The sequence below is a fragment of the Onychomys torridus genome, chromosome 3 (assembly GCF_903995425.1).
Source record: "Onychomys torridus chromosome 3, mOncTor1.1, whole genome shotgun sequence".
NCBI lineage: Eukaryota > Metazoa > Chordata > Mammalia > Rodentia > Cricetidae > Onychomys > Onychomys torridus.
Window position 1 is genome coordinate 35,307,176 of NC_050445.1, and position 19,649 is coordinate 35,326,824.

General features: G+C 38.8%; 2 protein-coding genes across 20 annotated transcripts in view; both read right to left on the minus strand.

The window, feature by feature from the left end:
* The window catches only part of Agbl3 (ATP/GTP binding protein like 3), an 84,954-nt gene extending 74,291 nt beyond the window's left edge, over positions 1–10,663 (minus strand). For all 19 annotated transcript variants that reach the window (XM_036181424.1, XM_036181423.1, XM_036181425.1 and 16 more), the window contains exons 1-3: positions 10,302–10,663; positions 9,038–9,098; positions 5,706–5,891 (exon numbers count right to left, since the gene is read on the minus strand). In XM_036181424.1, the coding sequence (XP_036037317.1) occupies positions 5,706–5,891; positions 9,038–9,098; positions 10,302–10,364 (310 nt within the window). In that variant the 5' untranslated portion in view covers positions 10,365–10,663. The remainder of the gene's footprint in view (positions 1–5,705; positions 5,892–9,037; positions 9,099–10,301) is intronic.
* A 6,041-nt stretch (positions 10,664–16,704) lies between these two features.
* The window catches only part of Cald1 (caldesmon 1), a 71,623-nt gene continuing 68,678 nt past the window's right edge, over positions 16,705–19,649 (minus strand). Inside the window, exon 13 of the mRNA XM_036181446.1 lies at positions 16,705–18,940. Within this exon, the coding sequence (XP_036037339.1) occupies positions 18,932–18,940 (9 nt within the window). The 3' untranslated portion in view covers positions 16,705–18,931. The remainder of the gene's footprint in view (positions 18,941–19,649) is intronic.

The following is a 19,649-nucleotide window of genomic DNA, read 5'->3' on the forward strand; positions in this document are numbered from 1 at the left end:
CTGCATACATGTTGTTTAATCAGAAGTCTCTCTCTCTCTCTCTCTCTCTCTCTCTCTCTCTCTCTCTCTCTCTCTCTCGTGTGTGTGTGTGTGTGTGTGTGTGTGTGTGTGTGTGAGTGTGAATAAAGACTCTGGGAAGCTTGTACCAGGATGTCTTCTGGGCTCCAGCATTTGCCAGAAGACTCTTTGTTTTGCTACACCATTCTTCTAACTTTAAATAAAAGCAATCTACAAGTGGAACTCTGTTTAGTCTTGTATGTCCTGTCAAATATTTAAACTTGTTTAAAAAAGCAATCTCAAAAAAATGTGTAAGACCATGGAAAAGACTTTCTGAAATGACAGCATGTAGCAAAAGCTGTTAAAGACACCTGGGAGCTAATTTATAATTCTTCCTACATAAAGAATGTAGTAGATGTTGCAGTTTGATAACCTGCACAACCTGCAAATATAGGACACAGACTGAACAAAACAACATGGCACAGCCCTTACCAAAGCTCTCATCCTGCATGATTCTACTATTCACAGAGTGCATCACTAGTAATTGTGAAACTTCCATCATGACTCCAGGGATCTTGGGAAACCAATGCTGAGAAAGGCTGCATTTTCACCTGCATCGTGGAGTGTTTGTACCTTCATTCATAGGGGAAGCTGGGCTCATAAAGCTCAAAGTCTTTAACATGCAAGACACTTGAAACATGGCACCAGAGAATCTAACTATTTTTGAAAACAGGAGTTTGGTCATACACACACACACACACACACACACACAATTTGGAATGGGTAGAAGGCAGAAATATAACTGCTCTAACCTGAAAGCATAAAACTGGGTGTGTATCAAATAATCAAGTAATCAGGGTGTAGAGACATTCTCTATCCTGAGGCACTGATGTCAATCACTAAGAGCTAAATGAAGGTTGAAAATTAAGTGCTATAAATATAAGAACAAAATGCACCAAAGATGTGAAAGTGGGCTGTCCAGTCAGGGGGAGAGAAAGCAGCTAAATGGAGCCAGCATGGGGTAGGGGCATGCTGGGAAGCAGTGATGTGCTGGGCTTTACTTTCTTCTCTCTTTGGTCTCCTCTACTCTCATTCTCTTCTCACTCTCACAGAAGAGAACAAAGACAGAGGCCACAGGAGAAGCAGGAAGGGTGTTCCTTCTCAACTCCAATCCCTTCTCACTGACAAAGCAACAAACAGAGATCAGGAAAACAGAAGCAAGACATAAAAAGGACTCGAGGAAGAGTTAAGATTTAGTGTGTGGGTGGTTTTTTTTCCTGTTCGATTTCTGTATTTCTTTCCCTGGTAAATGAACAAAAAGAAGATAGCTTTTAGAGGAGCGGTAGGATAATAGAGCTGAAAGGACAAACAGGAGATATCCTAAACTATGGAAAATACACACTGAAGTCATCTCTGTAAATAAATGGTGCTTTTTCTTTTCTTTCTCTCTCTTCCTCTTTCTTTCTTTCTTTCTTTCTTTCTTTCTTTCTTTCTTCCTTCCTTCCTTCCTTCCTTTTTTTTTTTTTTTGGTGGGGGGAGGGACGGGCAGGGTTTCTCTATGTAACTTTTGGAGCCTGTCCTGGAACTCACTTTGTAGATCAGGCTGGCCTCGAACTCACAGAGACCCACCTGTTTCTGCTTCCCAAGTGCTGGGATTAAAGGCGTACACCCCCCTCCCAGCAGTGGTGCTTATTCTTAATGAATTTCTAGACCTATAATTTGGAAGTTGGGGGAAATTTTGGCTTTCTTCTCTATAAGCAAAACCACTATTCTTTTCGCTTCTCTATGCCCCTATCTGTTGAGTGCCTGTCTTGCCATGATACCTATATCTCTAAAACCAGATAATGTAAGAAGAAAATTTAGTTTTCAAGAGCTCTTTGCTGGATGGTGGTGGTGCATACCTTTATTTCCAGGACTTGGGAGGCAGAAGCAAGCAGATCTCTGTAAGTTCAAGGCCAGCCTGGTCTACAAAGTGAGTTCCAGGACAGGCTCCAAAAGCTATACAGAGAAAACCCTATCTCCCCCCAAAAATCATTCATATACTGTGAAAATGTGTTGCTCTTACTGTTAATAAAAAACTGATTGGCCAATAGCTAGGCAGGATTTTTGGGCAGAGAGAACACTGGGAAGAATTTGGGTGGAGTCTGAGGAGTCTCAAGCCAAATGAAGAACCAACATGGGAATTTCATAGATGAGGTAAATGAGACCTGGGGTAGCACACAGATGAACAGAAGTGGGTTAATTTAAGTTGTAAGGCTGGGGACAAGCCTAAGCTATTGGCTGAGCATTTATAATTAATAATCAGTATCTGAGTGGTTATTTGGGAGCAGCTGCCTACACATGCCTACAAAAAACTCCACCTACAAATGGCACCCACCATTGGGCAATGTAGATTCACATAAAACCCGAGAAAGCTTAAAAAAGGTTCTAAACACACAAAAGCAGAGCCAAACGTGGCTTCCTAGTCTCATGTCTCTCATGCCAGCCACAGTACAGAGATGTATCTCCTGGCAGCTGCCTCTGGGAGGAGTCAGCTGCCAGCTGCCTTGTACTAAGCTAAGCTGCACTAATGGCCACTAACATAGCAGTTTAGGATTCACCTTAGGCAATCAAAGAACAATTCAGATGCTCAAAAAGACAGATCAAGATGGGAAAAAAATCTCTAAATGGGTTACAATGTATTTAAAATATAGATAAGCCTGGGAGAGAGAAGAGAAAAAGTATATACAGTCACAGATTAAAAAATAGTTTAGCCAGGCGGTGGTGGCACACACCTTTAATCCTAGCACTTGGGAGGCAGAGTCAGGCGGATCTCTGTGAGTTGGAGGCCAGCGTGGGCTACCAAGTGAGTACCAGGAAAAAGGCGCAAAGCTACACAGAGAAACCTTGTCTTGAAAAACAAAACAAAACAAAAATAGTTTAAAAATAATAAAGTCCTTAAAAAGGAGTGAAGTAAAAAAAATAAAAATATATAATAAGCCACATAAAGATGGGAAATAAACAGAGAATCTGGATTCTATATATTACTGTGTTGTCTTTAGATTTTCTGATTGCTAATAAGGACACAACACATTGGACTATGAAAACTGGTAGATTAAACAACCATATTTTAAAATGTCTTGACTTCAAAATGGAAGTCAGAAGATATACTACTTTGGGGAAGAGGTTATGTGTTTATTTCCACAAGAAATGATAAGCTGTGGATTCATTCTAGGTTGATATGGATCAGGTTTGGTCAAGGAAGACCCCCTGAAAATCCTGGCTACATAAAGAAATAAACCTAAAAGAACCACAGAACACTTAACACATATTTTACCTACTCAAACATGAAACAAAAAATCTTTGACTAACTTGTGTATAATGCACATTCTATACTTGTATTAATATAGATACATATGTTACTTTTAAAAGTTTATGTATTTTCAGAATAAGGGGACCAGACTCCAATGAAAACAAATGGCCCAGGTGATCCAGCACCTCAAAATGCCTCTGTTGCAGACTCCTCAGACTTATGCATCAAGAACAGCTTGAAGGCTGCAGGCTGGATGGTCCAGCCTCACAGACTACTGTAGCTCAGACTTAACCATTATCCTGAATTTTCTCAGGATCCTCCAAGGATTCTAGTACCCCCAGAAAACAGGAAGTAGTTTAGAGAAAACAACACCTACATTCCCAAAAGATGGGTTTATGAATATTGTTATCATTAAAGAGGGTTGTTACAAGTTGTTAATTTGTCATAGTCAGGAAAAAAAGCTAAACAAAAGAGTTAAATTCAAAGATTCCTTTCTAAAGGAAAAAAGGGGGATATGATACAGGAATGACAGGAGAAAAGGGTAGATTATTGAATCTCCTTTAATCCAAAAACAACTATTAATCTCAAAATATTTTACAGCCAGATGTCCATGTCATTAGGTCTCATTACACCCTTCTGGGTCTCTGATGTAATTAAAGACTAAATAGTTAAACTTATAGTTTTCCTTAGTTTTGTTAAAAGCTAAATTAAGCATAAAACCTTAAACTTACAAAGATTAGATACAGTATTTTCTCCAATTTTGCCAAATACAAATGGAATACATATTGTAACTATGATTCTTACCTGATAACTGTCTTTGTTTTAGTTTTACTATATTAAAGTTAAAACCTTCCTTTTTAACTAGACAAAAAGAGGGAAATGTTGTGGAATAATCATTCTGTACACTGTGAAAATGTGTTGTTCTCATTGTTAGTAAAAAGTTGATTGGCTGATAGCTAGGCAGGATTTTTCGGGCAGAGAGAACACGGGGAAGAAGGGCAGAGTCTGGAGTTGCAAACCAGACGCAAAAGAAGCAACACTGAATTTCATAGATGAGGTAAATGAGCCTTGGGGCAGTGCACAGGTTGACAGAAATGGGTCAATTTAAGTTGAAAGAGCTAGCTGGAGACAAGCCTAAGCAATTGGCTGATCATTTATAACTCATAAATTTTTGTGTGGTTATTTGAGGAGTGGCTGCTGGGACGCAGAAAAACACTACCTACAGGCAGATCTTTGAGTTCTTAATTTGAGGCCAACCTGATCTACTGAGTGAGTTCCAGGATGGCCAGGGCTATGCAGAGAACCCTGTCTTAAAAAACCAACACAAATAAAAACAACAACAAAAAATCAACAAAAAATTTCCTGAGTGGCATTTAACTTCAGTAGGCACTGTAATAATTACGGAATTTTTAATTTTATCTATCCACAAATATTTAGAGTTCTACATGGTAATAGCATATGTGGACTCTACAATCAACAAGAGAAAAATAGCAGTGATAAGGTGCAGAGCAATGAGGAATTTTTGACTGTCTTTATTCCACTGTCTTTGACTATGGACATTAAGTCTATGAGCTCTCTCTAGGATAGTAGAAAATGAATTTGGGAATGCACACATAAAGAAAGAAACAAACAAAAAATACACTTTAAATAAGCTTACAGCTCATCCATGTCTATTGAAGAAAAGAAACAAGAAGTGGGAAAAAAGGCGAAGACAAAGGGGTTTAAGGAGTTAGATAATCAAAGAGGAATAGAAATGGCAACAAGAGAAAGACAAGCATCAGCAAAGATACACTGAGAAGAAAAGAGACTGAGGGCCAGGATGGAAGAACAAAAATGAGTGAGACTGCAGTTCACAAGTACTGACACTGGCATAGGCCCAGTATGTCTGACTAGGACAGTCATACCTTTTGGAATTGTTCAGAGCTAATATAGATCTGAGACTTTTGTTTATTTGAAATAGGAACCAGTGATTTCAACTTAGGGTGGCCTTGAACTTGCAATCCTCTGCCTGAGCCTCCTGTGTGCTAGAATGACAGGTATGTACCACTATGCCCAGTTCTGGCATACATTTTAAATCCTCCTATATAAGCACAGTGAAATGTAAAGAATCTGAATTCTGTTTGTTATTGTGTTGTCTGAATTGCAATGTCCATAAGTATAAAATGCATACCAGATTTGGATGACTCTGAGCAAAAAGATAGTGAAATACTTTTATATACTTTAATTAAATGTACTATTATTTTAAAATTAATTCCACTTTTAAAGCTGTATAGCTAGTAGGAAATTTTTATTTATACATATGGCTTATGTTATACTTCTGGAATGCAGTTGTTAGATCATTAGTCTCCTCATTAACATCAAGATTGATAAAATAAATTTGCTAATGTCTGAATTCCCCAAACTTCTAAAAACATACCAATATGCTGGACTTTTTCATCAATAACCTCACAGTGGTATGGCCACCGTGTTGGGCTCAATGGACCAGAAGAGGAGACACCATATAAATCCCTTGGTTCACGAAGGCGTGGTACCCATCTTCCTAGCCGATACTCCAATAAAATCTGTGTAGTTCGAGGGAAGAATGGGTCACCAATAGCATCAGCTGAAAAAAGATTGAAACACAATCATGAGTGACCACAAGGAAATCCTTAATTCCTACATGTTTCACATAGTTCTTCTTTTCCTTTTAATCTACTGAATTTATATCATTTTAACTATTTAATAATTCATAGCATTCTAAATATCTAAATGAAATTTTGTGACAACTGCTCTTCATAATAGCTAAAAATGTTTGTTAACGTATATAGTATCATTTTATAATGATTTCTTACCAATACTTTAAAAATGTCTGTTTCTTTCAGCTTCCCTAGCAGATCATCTAAATCTGACTTTTAAATGTGTGTGTGTAAGACCCTATGGAGTCCAGAGGACCTTTGTTTTGGTTTCATCATCAAGAACACTGTCCACCTACACTGAGACAGGGTCTCTCACTGGCCCAGAACTTGCCAATTAGGCTGGACTGGCTTTCCAGTGAGCCTACAGATCTTTCTGTCTCATAAACCTCTCCTTTGCTGGGATTACAAGAGCAAACCACTATGCCAGACATCATTATGGTTTGAACTCAGGTCCTCATATTTGTGAGGCAAGTACTTTACCAAATGATCTATTTCTCCAAGCCCTATATTTCACTTCTTAACCATACTAATTGTCCAGTGCATTAAATATAGTCATTGACTATAACTTCATCACTTATTGGAACTGTATTCCTAAAGGTTGCTAGTGTTCTCTTAGTCATAAGCTTTTCACTGTGTGACCCAACCTTAGGAGTGTGGTTCATACAGTTATCATGGGGCTACCCTCAGCAGCCAGTGCAGTGGTCCTTTCTCTGTCAGTGTGTAATTGTATGGCATCAGCTTGATGTGAAATTCTAAGTTTATTTTCCTTCTTTTATATAACTACCAAACCTGTGAACTAAGCTGGACATTCCACTAGGATCCACGTAAGTTCTCTGCTCCACATTTGATTAAACAATCAAATCTTTGCTTTGCTTATGAAGTCACTCTTTAAGTCTTTCCCTTATGTGTAGCTTAAGCTTAGATAGTGTTTCCAAACCCTTTCTTATTTTAAGCACTCAATTTGTGGACTATTGTTGCTCAAATCATCTCTTAAATGTGTCAAAATTACATTTTAATAGGCTTTATCCAAATTGGACCACCTTAAACATATGACTGTGACTTTATTTAATATATATCATAGATAAATATCTACATTGGTCCTTTAGAATTATTTTGATATGGCTATAAGAATTCATCTGTGGCTCTTTACAAATTATATCCTCACTTGTAGAAGCCTTCCTTGTAGTACATAGTACAATATATACTTTGCACACAATGTGATGTGATTTAATTAATAATTTTCCTATTGTTGGATATTCAGATTGTTTCTAACTTTTGACTCAATTACAATGAGTCATAAGAAATACTTATCCTAATATATACCAAAATATCACATTTAAAGCTATAATTTACAACATTAACAGTGACTCATGAGTCCAGGGATGGAAAGATGGGATTTAGTACATGATAAAGTTAACATGTCTAACCTATGGTAAAGGTGACATTTCAAATCAATGATAAAAATTGACAAATTTTAATAAAAATTACCACAGAATACAAAATGACACTCTAGCTATTTATATATTAGAAAATAAAGCCTACTCATGTGAGAAACTAAATATCAAAATTCAGATTAACATAGACAAATACTTAAGATTTTTTTGATGAGTATACTCATTTCCTTGGAGTAGAGTATTTTATAATTTGAATAAGATAAAAATAAAGAGCCATACATGAATACTGATAAACACAACCAAGCACACCAATATAATTATAAATGATAGAAGCAACATAAGCAAAAATCAAAGAATTACCATGAATGGGCAATTCATAAAAAGGAATATAAATAGACAATTCTCAATTTCTCTGACAATATACCAGTTAAAACAAGGAGTTACATCCTGTTTTCCACTAGATGGCAAAGCTAAAAAATAAAAAAATAAACAAAAAACCCAGTGGGTAGCAGGGAAGCATCCACAGAACAGTGCTATACAATTTCTACTACTATAGTATATGTATCTATACCTATACACACACACACTTTATATATGCACATATAATACACATGTATGTATATACACATATATACACATGTAAAGAGGAAAATCTAGAAAAATACATGCTATGCTGGTTAGTGTTTGTCAACTCAACACAAACCTAGACATATTTGGGAAGATGGAATCCTGAGAAAATGCCTCCACGACACTGGTAAGTAGGCAAGTCTGTGGAGTATTTTCTTAATGATTGATGGAAGAGGGCCCAGCTCACTGGTGGAGTTGCCATCCCTGGGCAAGTGGTCCTGGCTGGTATGAGAAAGCCAGCTCAGCAAGGCAGGAAGCAGCATTCCTCCATGGCTTCTGCTTTGGTAACTGCTTCCAGCTCAGTTCCTCCAGTTCCTCCCTGACTTCCCTTAGTAATGGAGTGTGACCTGAGAGTAACAGATGAAACAAATCCTTTCCTTCCCAAGCTGCTGTTGGTCATGGTATTGTCACAGCAACAGAAACCCTGGCAGTGACACATACCAACTTAAGGAGAGTGTCTTAAAAGTGAAGTTTTGCTCTAGAATGGTGGAAGTAAAAGTCAAGTGGTGAAAGGCTTTAACATCAGCATTGGACTGTTAGATGTGTAAATATTTACTGGGAATTTCTACAATTTGTCAGTACAACCATAAATGTTTACAATGTAAAAAATTCAGAATACATCAAGATGTCCACACACACATATATAAATACTTGAAAATTAATAATCTTATTTTTAAAACTACTTATGCAACTATATATTACTGAAATAAATATGTGTTTCTAATACTTTGTGTTTGTTATAGCCTATGCCTTTAAAAAACAGTCCTATTTTTTGAAAAAAATGAGAAGGTAACATTAATGTTGAACAGTCCTTCACAAATAATCACTGCTTTCATTTAACTTCATTTATTACCTTCTAATATTAACCAGGGTTACTTAAAACCATCCTGAAAAGTTTAAACTCCAAAGTGGACATATTTCTTCCTCCCTACCCACTAAAATAAGCACTGTTTTACTAAATCTGGATTTTTTCAGTCTCCTTTGACTACCTTTTATCCACTCAAGTTTCATGATAAAGGGAGTCTGAAAAGACAAATAAGATGAGCTCAAACCTGCTAGTATTGTACACTGATGAATATCATCGCTTACAAACTTCATGAATGTATCCACATCCTGAAACGAAAGAAGTTTAAAATGAAGAACCAGTAAGATCAAAATCCAGAGTTTTGTTTAACATCTACTTGAGTACTTGGGATTGTCTTTAATAAATAGAAGACTCCAACAATTATTTGGGTGACTGGCCCCAAGGCAACAGTTCCAATCCACTGGAACCTTACAATCTGCACCTCTATTTCTTCTCTTCTTCCACAGGGACTGGCCATGACAATGACTGCGGAGAAGTTTAAAGGTCTGGGAAAAACAACTGGAGAATGAGAACACAAGAGCACAGAAAGTCATGGACTTTGAGAACTCTACATAATTGAATGATTCTGGGACTTTAAATATATTATAATTTATTCTTTTAAAAGGAACTCTCATAGAACAGGTTGTAGGACCAGACCCAGGTTTTCAAACACTACACCCATTCTCTTCCTTTCTCTACTCTCCACATCCTTTCCTTCTGTTATTAGAGAGGCACATTCACACACTGTGGTGAAACACAAGAACACTGGCAGGAACACCAGTGCTTCTAGGATGGTGCATCTTATGCTGTAACATGATTAGCACATGAGGGAGTTAAGTAGATATGGATTGTAAAAATAAAATCCCTAATGATTACATACATAAATTTAATAAAATCCAGAATAATCTTACCCAAGTATTTTCTCAAGAAAAATCCTTTTTTTTTTTTTTTTTTCCTATTTTAAAAAATGTTTTTACTGGACCTACCTCGACTGAATCTACCAGTCTGAGCTGAATCCCTAGCAGAGTCCTTGCCCTGGAGGAGGTGGGAAGGGAGGGTGGATTTGGGTGTGTGTGTGTGGGGAGGCAGGAGGAGGGAGGACAGGGAATCCATGGTTGATATGTACAATTAAATTAAATTATAAAATTAAAAAATAATAAAATGTTTTTAATTGAAACAGAATTAAATCTAAAATTTTACCCCTCTTCGTCCCTCCCAACCCTTCCTGTTCCCCCGCCACACTTTCAAGTTGACAGCCTCTTCAAGAAAAAACAATTTTTTTTATTTCTTTCTAGCTAGGGTATATTACAAAAATAAGTTTTTCAGTCAAGTTATTTTCTAACTTCCATGATAATAATTTCATCCTCCATTTTATTTTTACATCACATTAATTCTACAATGTTTTAATTAGTAATATATGATTTACAACACACTTTATCTCAAATTATGGAGAGTAAAAGAGAAAGACATACCGACTCGTCGTCATCACTGACACTTCTGTCTGAAAAGTCTTCCTCCTCTGAATCTTCTGACATGTCTTCCAATGTCTGCCTTGAACTTTCCTACGTGGGGAGGCTGACAAAGTCCTAAGGAAATGATTTGACAGCTTTTCGTTTAAGCTAAGGTGTGTATGTCCTACATTAAACAAATACTCCAAAACACATATAATTGTATTTAATTAACAGTGACAGATCTCTAAAAACTAAACTAATGATGATACAGGAAATTAATTTCAATTTCAAAGGTTTTAGGAAACTGTCCACTACGACAGTAAGGACAAGCCCCCTAAATGGTTATTCAATACCAAATGGTCAGGACTATAAATATATACATACAAGCAACATTCAATAGACTTCTACAGGTTGCATTTATATATTTATTTGCACACACGTAATGATAATAATGAAAAAGGCTATGAATCGGAGAGTGTTGGAAGAGGGTAAATGATGTAATTATATTTTAATTAAATAAAAAATTAAAATGAAGTCACAAAGATGAGTGCACAGGGAATGGGGAGGCGAATCTGGGAGGAGATTGAGGGGACAACTACATTTATAACCTGTTAATGTTTTATGAACAAAAATAAAACTGAAAAAGTCTGTTGAAAAAAAAAGATAAATCATATAAACAATTTAGTTGAAAAACTTTCACGGTGCATAGCCAAACCATTTACATTTTATATCTGTAATGAAAACACTACACAGCAATAGAAAATTCAGGATTATCCCCGGGCATTAAAAATTAGGCAAGAAAAAGTATAATTATTCAGGCAATAAAGTGTTGCAATACTTTAAAAACTTTTCTCTTCCTCCTTAACTTTCAATTGACCCGAAAGTTTCAGTGTCTACAACCTGTGTTTCTCTTTAATTTTGATCATTACTGTATAGTTAATCACATCATTAGCATTGATGTACCAGAAGGTTCTGCTGGAGATGACCAAGGCTGCTTTCTCGGCAAGCCTGCTACCAAGCAACAAAATGATCAAAAATCCTTGCCAAGATTTTACGCTTTGGAGGATACCAAAGGAATTTACCAATTTAACAACTACTGGTTTATGTTACCTATAAGAACAAGAGCTTAGGAGCGTGGGCTGCACGCAACTGACAAAACTTCACAGCCCCTGGTTTACAGAAGAGCGTGTTTGGGGGGCGCTGACCACACAGAAGGCCTGGCAAGCTTCATCACAAACAACATCTGCAACCGAGACAGCTGTTCCTAGACGACATCTCAGAGTGGACGCTGACGCCCCGGATGACAGCTCGAAATAGGGACAAGCGGCCAGGCCCCCGGCCGCCGTCTCCTTACGTGCACGGATGAGGCGGGCTAGAGCTGGGGGCTGGAAGCTCGCGGCCGCCGGGCCACGCCTGAAGAGGACGCGGACCAGGAGCTGCGGGCCCGCGCCCAGCCTCCTCCACGCTTACTTGGGCCCCGCGCCGCCCCGCGCTGAGGGCCGCATTTCCCGCGCTCCCCTGCCGCCCGCCTCGCCCCCTCGGCCTCCTCAAGCCAGCCAGGTCGTTCCACCCTTGCCGGGAGAGTACTTCAGGACGTCCCCCAGACTCCGGGAGAGGAGAGGGCCAGAGGCGCCACCATCGCAATTCAGCGGCCGCAGCCACGCCCTCCATGGAGAGCGGGCCGCTAGTTGCCGGGGCGACGGCTGTACTCTCGCGAGACTTCGGGCAGCTCCAGGGATTCACCTAGCGACCGCAACGAAGGGAGTGAGGTTTTTGGCGGGAGAGGGACGCAGGTGGGATGATGGGAACTCTGGAGGTTTGGAGTGTTGCAGGCTGGAGAGAGGATGTAGCGTCGGGGAAGGCAGGACAGCAGTTTGTTCTGAGTGGCAGCAGATTTGTTTGCTAGGTCCCTGCGCAGCGAAGGCAGTAGTAGAGCATACTCTTTAAGACTTGTGTCTTGAGGCTCACTTGACTTCTAACAGCCTGACCACGGGCAAGTTAATTTTCTGGACTAAACTTTCTTCATCCAGAAAAAGAATGCAATAATTGTACTTGGAGTTAAAACGTTGACTTCCATTCTGCATAATTGTAATCCGTCCTTAGCCTGGAAATAAGACTTAAATGCTTGATTTGGAGGCGTCATGGTTATATGAGGGCAGACTCTCAGGAAGTCTCAATTAGAAATTCTTTGCTAACCAACATTTTACACGCAAAAAATTTTTTTAAACTTTATTTAAGTCAATGAGCTACCCTATAATAGACTTAAGAGGGTTTTGTTTGTTTGTTTGTTTTTGGTTTTGTTTTGTTTTTTCCAAACATCTCATCCTGATTTATTAGTCATCTTTAACTTTGGTGGATAATAGAGTTGGGTCAACTTTCCAAGTGAAGTTAAAAACCCATAAAGACAAAGAACGAATAGGGGTTTGGTGCCCTCATGGGCCACATTATATGCTCTCAGACTTGGGATATTGTAGAAACAGGGGCAATAGGTTTGAAAAGTGAAATAAAGATGAAGCACCTTTATGTAAGCATGGAAAATGGGCTAGCATCTCGAGATTTGGTAAGTTTCTGAAAATGTGTTTGGGTCAGCAACCCAAAAGCTTGGGACTTGGTGTGTTTTTTGGACATTAGTCTGAGGAAATAAAGAGTACCTTAGATCATGATTATTTGAAAATTAGTCTTCGTAGTTAGGTGAGCTCGGTTTTATGCCATATGTACATCACTAAAAGTGACCTGCCCAGAAAATTTTTGCTGTGGTTTGAGGGTGTCCTCCAAGGTCCAGGTGCTGAAATTTACTTGCCACTGTGAAATTGTAAGGACAGAACTTAACCCTACTTGTGTTTATATGTGGGGCCATCCAAAGGTAAGTAAGATGAAATGAGACCATCAAGGTGGGCTCCTCATAGTTAATCCTTAGGGCTTTATCAGAGAGACCAGAGGAGACATGCCCCCTGTTTCTGAACTCTGCCAGCAAGACCATCACCAAATGTGTTCCCTTGACTTGCATCTCTAGAACCATAGCCAAACTAGACGTTTTTTCTGTAAACTTACACAGCCAGTGGTATTGTGCTATTAGAAACAGTAAATGGGCTAAGACAGTCTTTATATATGGAATCTATTTTCTGTTGGACTTTAGTCATGGGTAAAGGCCATAGACTGTCAGGTTCACAAGATGAAGCTCTGAGAAATGACCCAGCCAGGTATGGAAGAGGCAAAGATAGGAGTTAAATTATATCTATATCTACATATATATGCCCATATATGCCCATTAGCCTATGTCAACGAATCTTTATAGAGAAGAATGATGTTAGTGCATAAGAGAATTACTTAGAAATTCAGCCAGACTTTGAAAATCACATTCATTCACTGTGCATCTGACCTTTACTGGTCAGTTCACATCACAAGTCTATTGGCAGTTCAAGGCTATTGCAAGGAGCAGGACAGTTTTTCACGGAATTATATTCTAATGGGAAGAAAGCAGAGAAAACAATTAACCACGCAGATGAAAATTTCTATGGAGAAGTAAAGAGCATAGCAAGTGCTCGAGGTGAGTGGCAGGGCAGTGTAGTCCTTTCAGATGAGGTGGCTAGGGAAGTCCTCTGCCCAGGCGGTGTTTGAACGGGAGAGTAAGCCATAGGGATGACTAGAGAAGACCTTGCTGAGGAGACAAAGGCAGCAAGTGCAGAGGCGATGGAAGAAGTGCTGGCTGGGGCTAGTGTCATTTGAAAGATAAGTCATACGGGTTTTCCTCTCTCCCAGCTAAATTTAAAATAGCCTTTGAAGCATCTGCTTTAAAGGTTTAAAAAATGAGTTTTAAAAATGATTTGTATTGCATTTGGGGGGGGGCATGCGTGGTACAATGCACGTGTAGAGGTCAGAGGACAACTGGAAGAAGTCTGTTCTCTCCTCCTTCGATGTGGGCCCTGGATCGAACTCAGGTTGTCTGGCTTGGTGGTAAGTGTCTTTTCCCACTGAACCATCTGCTAGTTTTACATTTTTAGTTTAACAGTTTTTTTATAAAAAATTGATTTCAGACGGTAGCACATACTAGAAATTAAATTTTTTGCTCTTAAGTTAAAATGAAAATGAGGTCTGGAATAATCTCATACTTACTGAGTTTTGTTCCCTTCTCTGTGTGTGATCTCACCACCGAAAGCTACTGGACAGACTCATACAGCCAGTGTGTACCTTTTCCGGAGGCACATGCAGCCTGAAGTGACTTTCCCTATTCTGCTTCCCTACAGCGGTAGGACTCACAATATCCAAAACAAAAAACAAAGAATAAGAAAAAAGGAAAAGAAAACTAAAGCTGTGTTACTGCAAAGGCATAATCTCCAGCATGGGCATCAGGAGGAAAATTCATTTTGGTAAAATGGCAAAAAATGTAAGTTATGTTAGGATATAACTTATTTTGAACAATTTATCATTTAGAATTTACTAAACACTCATCTAGATAAGAAAACAAACTGACCAGAACAGTCATTCTTTGTGACATCATAGAAGTTAGGTATCATGGGGACTTAGAGGTGTTTTCACACAGTTTAGTTGATGAAGCCATTCTGGGAATGGGGAGCCTGAGGCTGGTCAGAATGCAGCCAGAGGTGCCGAGGCTACCCCTTCCTTGCACTGTCTGGCTTTAGGATGACCCACTCAATGGCCAAACCTCTCAAAGTGTTCCCAAACCCAGATCTTGAGATCTGTCCCACTCAGCAGCTAACCAAGACTCAACTCAAGGGTCATTCCATAAACTTGCCTTCATTATGTTCTTCTCTTTTCCTTTCAAGAGTCTTGCCTCTTGTTGGTGTGGGATTAAGACATCCCGGGGCCAAAAGGACAAAGGTCTCTTTACCTGGTCAAGTTACTGCATCCATGATTGGTCTCACATGCTTGTCTGTGGCCTTCCTGAGGAGAGCAACTTCATCAGGCCTCCTCTCCCCGTCTGCACACACAATAAACTCTCAAGGCACAGTTATTATCTGGCAGTAATCTCATGTGCCAGAGTGGGGAGTGTAATAATTAAGTGTGGGTTTAGGAATCTATTACTAGTGATCAAGTATTTTGTGGCTTAACAGCTCACTGACAGTTGGCAAGTTTTAAAAGTTCTTTATGTTTCAATTAATTTACTTGCAAAATGGAGATAATAGACTAGCACCTCTCATAGGATTACTGAGAGGCTTAAAAGGGTGATGTGCATGTCAAGTTCTAAGCAATTACTTCTATTTCACTCACAACATGAGGGACAAGTTCCAGCTGCTTCTCTCTTCTGGCATGACACAGTGGTTTTCAAGGTATTCCAACATGGAACCAGTAGCATTGATGTTATTTGCTATTATTTTTTAAGAAGTAAATTCTCAGGCTCCACCCCAGACCTCTAGAATCAGAAACTGGAGTGGAATAGTCTGCTTCCACAAGTCTAGCAGGTGACCTGGTTGTGCCCTCCATTATGAGAACCATTGGCACAGCAGGATAGGTGTCGACTCTGAAACTATGGTACCTAGTTGGATGGCCTGAAATAAATTCTTTAACCTTTCTGTGCCACAGTTTCCTTGTAAACAGGAATATAATATCACCTGCCTTATAGTGTTATGAGCATTAAGTGTTGGTCCTAGTCAGTGCTCTCATTTGTTGTCACTGACAATGTTTGAAGCACATTCTCACACAGACCTAAGTGGGTGGGGAAAAGAGGAGGAGGGGAGAAAGGTAAAGTGGAGGAGGAGGGGAGGAAGAACTGGCTTCTCAAAGCAACATCGGCAAAACAGCAGAGCCACCCTAGCATCAGAATCGTTGGAAATGCACTCTCAGGGACCTGTCCAGACCTATTAAATGACGTGCATACCTTATAAAATATATTGAGTGTTCCTTAAAACAACATGCTGCAGCAAAAATTCTATGAAATCTGAAGTGGAGTGAAGTAAGTGGTCAGTATTATCTGTGGAGCTGAGATTAAATGGACTGACACACAAACTATAAAGCTGGGAACAAGACGATGAACAAAATCCATGCCTCTTCCTGCCTCCAGCCTCCTGAGTACCCCAGATCACAAGCATGTGCTGTGCATCTAGACTTTACTTTTATTTAGAAGGAGAATTTTTTAAATGTTCTGTCAGTTGTCCACCTCAGGGCACTTATGAGCATTTGGTTAGAAAATTCCCTGTAGTCTGATCTGTGCCAAGCATGCTAACAATTACTTGTAACCTCAGCACTTGAGAGATGGAGGCAGGAAGATCAGGAGTTTAGGGTCATTCTTGGCTTCATAATTTGTTCCAGGATAGCCTGGGCTACATGAAATCCTTTCTCAAAATGCTTTTTTCTTTTATAGAATGAAACCAACACTCAATGTGAAGTGCAAGCACCTTGCCATCCTCTTTATTACAGACACATTTCTCACAATCAATAGAGCAAAGAAAAATGCATGAGGCAGAGATATTTGGAAGAATTCCATTTATTGTGGATGCATTTTCACAATACATTTTTATTGCAGCGATCAGTCATCAGTGAAAAATACCAAGGGTTTATAATGTTTTTAACAATGGCAGATTCCTCTCTTAAAGATAACAGAGAGCTGTAATTGAATAAGTAAATGAGGAATTTGCTTTCCCAAAGATGAAATCCAAACAGAACAAAATTCTACCCTAAAACTCATGTCATCCAAATATTGGAATAAAATTTAGGATCAAGATATTATTTTACAACTTTGAACTTGCTTAAAAGCAACAAAAACTCAATAAAATCTAGATAATAGCTGTCAGAAGACCTTTGTTCAAAGCTTTAACACATGTTCCCTCACCATCAGCCTTAAATTGAACTTTGATCCATTTTACTCCAATGATGGAAGTCATTTCCATGGTGCACCATGTGCATTCTAGTTTATCTTATCATAGACTTATGTCTACTCTGTCATGGGTAGATGATTTGTGTAGTCTTAGTGGCTTTCCTTCCTTTGGCCCAAGTTTGCTAAAAGCTAAGGAATCCAACTAACTCTTACTAATTCATGAGAAAAATACACTTTTCAAGGCAGCAGTTACCCCTCAAGCCAGCCCTTCCCTCTTGAAGGGAAATGTGTGGATTAGAAATGGTTATTTTGGAGGCTCTCCCAATGCAGAAGGAATGGCGACTAAGATAATTTGGGTTAAGTCAGCTGAGGTATGAGTTTGTACAATGACACTGTATGCAGAGAATGGCCTATATAAGAACATTTTGTAAGATGCTGGAGTACTTTTCATTATCTACTAGGAAGAATGAAGACGTGTTGTAATGGTAGAGTTCCTAAAGACCCCTGAGGGGGAGAGTAACACTATTAAAATTTACATATAGTTTTGAAATTGAAAGCTATTATCAACTTAGGACAGTACCAACTGACTAATAAAGACAGAAAATTTTAATTTAAAAAGTCTGAGTACATAAAGATAGAAGTCCTGCCTTTGCTCACTTTACCTGTCTGCTTCTACACAAGGTAAAGTTGGTCTTTGTTTAGGCATTTACACGAATTCTAATTTGTGCAATACTGTCACCAGAATGCCTGGCTTTAAGGAGAGAAAGAAGAAACCTTAGATATCATATAGGTCATTTTTGGGGGAACTTCACTGTTACAAATAAGTAGGCTTTGAGCGTGGTCCAGATGGTAGACTTAATAAAATTCACACTGGACTTCAAGACTGCCCTCAATTATAAACTAAATACTATGTCTTATAAGAAATTTCAACTGATTTTGACACTTCTAATCTCTTTTTTCAAATACTTTTTTCTTAGACGTCATTGGGCATTGAAAACATAGCTATACTTAACTTCCATGTTTCTACTGGCAGATATTAATATAATATTGTGATTTTTAACCTCCAAAAGCTGTGATATTGGTTACTTACAAGGACATACTACTAAATATAATAGACAAGCACATTTAAGAGCAGTCTACCATTAGTGTGTCTGTATACATGTATGCACATACATTACATAGTTGTGTTATCTAAATGTGGTTCAGGCTACTATCACTACCAAAAAAATCCACAAAGCAATCAACCTGAAAAAAAAATCAGTACCACTGTCAGCTAAAATAACCATCCAATTAAGTCTATGAATCAGCACATAAAAAAAGCAATATCTCAACAGTCCATCTTCGTTTTTTAAAAAGATAATCATTATTGCCCCATATCAGATCTGAAATGGGTTACTTTCAGATATTCTCGATTGCCTTCTTCGATAATTTCTTCCATGCTTTAGTCTAAAGTGCAGAAACATGATGTCTTTATTGAAACAAAACCAAACCTACGGTTCATTCCCCGCCCCCCTCCCCCCAGATCCTGCATACATTCCTCAGATAATCTTAACCTCGAATTCCTTTTGTTGACTTCCAATGTGGTTGGTGTCACTGTACAGATGACAGTAGACAGTAGTGAGTCTATTTCACAGCATGAGTTTCTTTAGAAACAGGCTCCTCTGCAAAAGCAGTACTTTGACCATGAACATCTCTAGTTGTGATTATTAAATATAGTGAGCATATACATGGGTTTACTGGGATATTGGAAAAATTAAAAAAGAAAAGGAAAATGAACCCAATTTAGTAAATCAACATAAATATAAACAGAGCAATTAGCCCCCTACAACTGAGCTGGCCCAGCAAGACGTCTTGCAGTTGGGTTCTTTCTCCGATGGCTTCAAACCTGCTGAGAGAAGAGAACTTTAAATCAGCAGCCCGCAGTGTTTCAGTAGGACAGATTTTGCCAGAAAAATAAACTGAAAAGACTCACGGTATGACAGGAGTAACTATAAACAACATGAAAGGGAAGGGTACTACTGGCATTCTGTTCCAATGGGACCTTTCACTCCGCCTTTCTACTGATTTTTTTTTTTTTTCACTTTTTCTTTCTCCTGGATGTTCCTCTCCTACATTGACCTTCATCTTTTCTCAGGACACTCAAAGTCAAGATGGCTTTTAAGCTATACAGTTCGGACTGGGAATTTCCAGTGTTTTACATGACTGATTAGCTCAGTCAAGGCCACATCAACATGTAATATCAACATGTAATTATGACAGAGGATATGCTTACCCCTGCTTTTCTCCCATATACCCCTAGCCATCTTGAACTGTACCCCTCCACTTTGGACCACCATGCTGCACAGTCCCTGGTGCACCCTCCATGCTGTCCTGTATGAGAGGTGTCCTTTTAGTCCCACCATTCCAGAGTGGTTTTGCTCTACTTTCCATAGCTCCAGTGTGAACACAGGGCCTCTGATACCTGTGACAGTAGATAGTCAGCATCCCCTACTCAGAAAGGAAGCTGTCATAATACTTGGACCACTACTTTGGAAGATATATCTATGCTACCAGGATTTGAGTCTTAGGCCCACAAGTTCATTCTTTGTGTTTAAAAA